Source organism: Raphanus sativus, chromosome 4 (assembly GCF_000801105.2).
Source record: "Raphanus sativus cultivar WK10039 chromosome 4, ASM80110v3, whole genome shotgun sequence".
NCBI classification, from domain to species: Eukaryota; Viridiplantae; Streptophyta; class Magnoliopsida; order Brassicales; family Brassicaceae; genus Raphanus; species Raphanus sativus.
The window spans coordinates 33,539,553-33,545,230 of record NC_079514.1 but is presented as its reverse complement, the minus strand read 5'-3'; the positions used below and the strand labels follow the sequence as shown (position 1 = coordinate 33,545,230).

Sequence of the window (5,678 nt, the reverse complement as noted above, 5' to 3'; positions counted from 1 at the left end):
TTCTATCCATGAATATTTTTTGGTTAAAATTTATATATAACATAAACAAAAAGACCCGCCCAGTTGGGCGGGTTAAGATCTAGTTTTATACTTTATAGTGGGTGTTGTTATACTTCATGGGATCGTTGTATACCCTTTACGGGCTCACTCTTTGATCTGATCATATAATTGTTGGCCGACAAAAAAACGTATAGAAAAGTTTGTCAAAAGCTATAAAACGTAGAAAAAAATAGCCGACATGGGACACACGAGAGGGCAACCACGGGGGAGCAACGTGGACCAACATGATAGAAGAGCCAAATAGTCCCCAAAATTTTAACATTGACATGTTTCTTTTTCTCTTATATATTTCTTTTCTTCTATGGGTCACATTATTAATATACAAGTTCCCATTCTACATGTAGCTTTCTTGTCGGCATGGCGTCCTCATTACTCCATCGCTTTCACTTTTACGCACTTTTATTTATCTAATTCTTATGTAAAACATTTTTCAAATGCCAATATATATGATTCAAAATTATATAACCGACTCATAATTTACTAGTATGTGGTAATGTGTTACCGTATTATCGTTCTTTTTGATAAAGTGAATGTGTAATTTGTTGATGAACAAAAACAAGTTTAAATTTAAAATTTCAAAATAACTTAAAAATCAAAAGAAACCTAGTTGATATATAGATATGATAATGCAAATAAGAAGAATTCCCATCTCTTTTTTGTTGAAACATATATCCATTTTTCCCCTTTGTGTATTTTGGCGTAGCATGAAACTATCTATATATACACATGCAAACATTCTTACACCTCTCGTAGCTCACCTACAACAACTCTCTCTCTCTCTAGTTCTTGATTTGTCAATTATTGTTAAATCTTTTGACAGCAAAAAACAAGAAAACAAAAGAAATGGATCTGTTGTCAAGAAAAGCTACATGCAACAGCCATGGCCAAGACTCTTCGTATTTCCTTGGATGGGAAGAGTATGAGAAGAACCCTTACGATGTCGTCAAGAACCCTCACGGCATTATCCAGATGGGTCTTGCGGAAAATCAGGTAACAAATATTACTCAAGTGCATACACATGTGATAACTAATAGAAATCAAAACATATATATTTTATGTAGTGTTACAAAAAAATATATGTTCTTTTTCTTTTTTCTGCAGCTATGCTTCGATATTTTAGAGTCATGGCTTATACAAAACCCGGACGCGGCCAGTTTCAAGAGAGACGGACAGTCTATTTTCCGGGAACTCGCTCTCTTTCAAGACTATCATGGCCTCTCATACTTCAAAAATGTAATCATCATTATATACGATCGCAAGATCGATCCTCAATAGAATTTATTTGCATTGACTAATATTTTTCGGAATGGTTTTCAGGCGTTGGCTGATTTCATGTCCGAAAATAGACAGAACCGAGTTTCTTTCGATTCGAACAACCTTGTCCTCACGGCTGGAGCCACTTCCGCAAACGAAACTTTAATGTTTTGTCTTGCAAATCCTGGAGACGCTTTCTTGCTTCCCACGCCGTACTATCCGGGGTTAGTACAACGTTTGCTTCACTCATACTTAACAGTTTTATCGTTGTAAACTCAGCCTAACTAAGAGATTCTTACTTTTTGATGCTTCAGGTTTGATAGGGATCTAAAATGGCGTACCGGGGTTGAGATTGTACCGATCCAATGCTCGAGTAGTAACGGGTTTCGCATAACAGAACTTGCACTCGAAGAAGCCTACGAGCAAGCCAAGAAGCTTAACCTAAACGTCAAAGGAATTCTCATAACCAACCCATCTAATCCTTTGGGCACGACAACGACCCAAACCGAACTTAACATTCTATTTGAATTCATCTCTAAGAATAAGAATATACACCTAGTAAGCGACGAGATCTATTCAGGAACAGCCTTCAGCTCTTCAGAATTCATCAGTGTCATGGAAATTCTGAAGAACAACCATCTAGAAAACACTGATGTTTTTAACCGTGTCCACATTGTTTATAGCTTATCTAAAGATCTGGGCCTTCCTGGTTTTCGAGTTGGAGCTATTTACTCCAACGACAAAGATGTCATCTCTGCCGCTACAAAAATGTCTAGTTTCGGCCTTGTCTCCTCCCAAACACAATATCTATTATCCTCATTACTATCCGATAAGAAGTTTACCAAAAAATATCTTAGAGAGAACCAAAGCCGGCTCAAGAATAGACAAAGAATGCTCGTGACTGGTCTAGAGGCCATAGGGATCGGATGTCTCAAGAGCAATGCGGGGCTCTTCTGTTGGGTCGACATGAGACATCTCCTTAGCTCCAAAACGTTCGAAGCCGAGATGGAACTTTGGAAGAAGATTGTTTACGAAGTGAAGCTCAACATCTCTCCCGGCTCGTCGTGCCATTGTGAAGAACCTGGCTGGTTTAGGGTTTGTTTCGCGAACATGAGTGAGGAGACATTGAAGCTTGCTTTGAAGAGATTAAAGAACTTCGTTGATAATGGAATCTTAACTAGAAGTTGCCAAGTTGGTCAAAGCTTAAAGAGTTCGAGGAAGAAGACGACCATGACTACAGTTTCTAACTGGGTTTTCCGACTGTCTTTCCACGACCGTGACGCGGAGGAACGATAGTCCGGTTTTATTTCAAGTTTATTAATAATATTATTATTTTTTGGTCATTTTTGTATTTTTATTACCAGAATTGTATTTTGGTATATAGCTGTTGGAGAGAAAGTGATGGTCCGCACGTGTATATGCTGCGGTCTTTTCTCGAATGAAAAAAATGAAAATAAAATTGGACCTTAAGTTTCTTTATGATTACTGTATAGTTTCATTTGATTCCATTATTTCTTTATTGGCCTAACTAAAACTCGTGTGCGGCCAATATCTTTCTCATAATTTTGTAGCTCAGTCAACTAAAAACCCAACTATTTTACATATCTTCTAGTGTTCAAATTCGTTTTTTCAATTAAATCAGATTATAACAAAATTCAACACGATACGTTTATATTAACTTTATAGTGCACGTAGTTAGCGATTTTTCATTTGGTGACTTGAAGTCAATGAAGACTACTATAGAAGTCAAAAGCTAAGTTTAAATATAACCACGTAGACTAGAAATGGATGTGGTGACCAGGCTTTGTTCATATTAACAGATATAGTTACATCAGTTAGAAATGGTCACTTAATCTAATATGCATCTATCTGATTTTTCTTCTGTCGATCAAACTAAAACGATATATATACTCTCTTTTTTGTCGACCAAATGATACATCTACTTTTGAAATGATCTTTGCATGATTGAGCGATTGATGCGAATAATATTTTAGTGCTTAAAGTGCATTAAGTTTTCTATTTTTCTTTAAGGTTTTAATTTGTTAATGAATTAAATGCATAATGGCAAATTAGTTAAGAGGAACTATTGAGGTTATTTTTTTTTGGATAAAATATGAATTTTATTACCAAAAATTGGAACGGATTAAGACAACTGCTCGGCGGAGCTACAAAGTTATTAAAAGATCCAAAAAATGGAAAAAAACTAACAATAAACCAGAAAAAAGAGAAGGAGACAATCTATTAAGGGTGAACCATTGGGATATGGGATTCTTGAATTTGTTGCGGTGTAGGCGAGCTAAGATGGAGTTCCTGATGCTGCGGTCGATCAGAGCGCAGACTGAGGTCACCGGAGTTTCAACTGAGGTGTGGAGTCTACTGTTTCTCTCTTTCCAGACGTGGTAAACCACCGTTTGGACCACCAGCCTCTTGAGAGTAAGGCTGAAGGCTCCAGAGCCTGCTGATATCCAGTCTATCATTTCCGGCCAGTCTTGAAAGGTTTGGTCTTTATGTACCTATTTTAGTATTGAGGTTATTTAGTCTTTATGTACCTATTTTAGATTATATTGATTACATAGAATTAGACTAGTAGTTAAGTAGAAAAGATTATAGTTATTCTGAGTAATTTCACATTTTATAATTCATAATATTTTTTAAAAGTTATTCTGAATTAAATATATTTCAAAAATTAATTATTATTCTTGAAGCTTACAGGATTTCTCTACTGATTTAGTTTGTCAACTAGCCTGCTTTCAGCGAGCGCGTAGCAGTTTAGACAAAACAAGAGTATAAAAGTTCAGTGTAGTATATGTTCGCTAAAACAAGTGATATATATGTAATGTGAATTGTTTTTAAATAACCTATAGATTGTTACAAAATATTCTTAATTATATAGTCTGTTCAAAGATGTGGAGATAGATAAACCACTTTGTGGTGGCCCAGTGGTAAGCGCCAAAAAGGAAGCGCCATGGGTTCGACATGCGGTGGCCATCGGGGCTAGCGTTAAATCGCAAGAATACGTGGGTTGCCGTCGGCCTCGTGGAATTAGTCTGGGCGAAGCCTGGGACCCCACGGTTATCAAAAAAAAAAAAAAAAAAGAAAGATGTGGAGATAGTAGGTGAGAATAGGATGAGTTGTTTTTAAGTAATTGAAAGACAAATCTATCTTTTTTGAAAATTGCTAAGCGTGATTATTACTTTAACTAATTAGAAAGTGATTAATCGGCGAAACTATACGTGCAGTTACACGACATTCAGATTTGCCTGAGATTCTGGTTTGTGACTTTCGGCATAAACGAGATCAACCAAAGCAGGCAATCGCTATACTGTACTACTGACCACAAAAATAGTTATAATTTAATTAAGAAATGTCTGATATATAATATACTCTATATTTATATATATATTCTATATTTTACATGATTTATTTATTAGATCAGAAAATTTCACTTACTATTAATGTGAGTTTTACTTAATTAGTTAATTAGACTGAATTTTGTATGGCAATATAACTTGCTTATCTAGTATACTTCTTTCATTACTTTAAAAAACAAAACAAATTCATCGTATACATATAATTAGTCAACATTTGCATATATGCTATACGGTAGCCGGTTGCCGAACTAACACATACCTTATTTTATAAAACCTATAATGTCTGTTTTTTTTTGCTAAAACCTATAATGTCTGTTTTAAAGAAAAAAAATGAAATTGTAGATCCACAATTATAAATCCACCAATACATTTTTGGTCTATAGTCCAATCGGATCAACTTGGTAATAGTGATTCAATTTTTTTAAAAATAATCTGTTTCCTTGATTTTGAAATATGTGCTTAACTTAATACACGTTAAATAAAATTCATTTTCTGAGCGTAAATAAAAAATAAGAAACATATTCAAGAACTTTTGAACAAAAAGATATTTTTTTCCAAAGAAAAAAAATTTGAACAAAAAGACACTAAAACTTATATATACAATACATAAAAGACTGTACATAAAGGGTAATGACAAATTTGATGAGATGCCATGTATTGTCATCTAGGGGTGGATGGATATACAAGACGGATGACATTTTCATCACATGTGAAAACAGAGAACATCATCTTTTGTTTTGGCCATTTCAAGAATGAAAATAAATGGTAACATGTTAATGTATTTTGGAACAACCTTGTATATATATATCATATTGGGGCTAAGGATTTGATATTATATCATGTGTTTGTTGGATTGAGGCATGAAGGGGCCACATGGCAATACCTCTTTGGATCCCTTGATACATGATATCAACTTACATCCAATTTTTTTTAACTCAACATCAATTTTTCATTAGCCGAATATTTTGCATATAAATAATTATGACCACGATG

At 34.6% G+C, this 5,678-nt stretch overlaps 1 protein-coding gene across 1 annotated transcript; it reads left to right on the top strand.

Moving 5' to 3' along the window:
* The first annotated feature begins 824 nt into the window (after positions 1-824).
* LOC108852226 (1-aminocyclopropane-1-carboxylate synthase 4) lies at positions 825-2,773 on the top strand. Its single transcript, XM_018625731.2, has 4 exons — positions 825-1,050; positions 1,162-1,293; positions 1,378-1,538; positions 1,629-2,773. The coding sequence occupies exons 1-4, from the start codon at positions 904-906 to the stop codon at positions 2,608-2,610; spliced, it is 1,422 nt and encodes a 473-aa protein (XP_018481233.2). The 5' UTR covers positions 825-903; the 3' UTR covers positions 2,611-2,773.
* Positions 2,774-5,678: the final 2,905 nt, after the last annotated feature.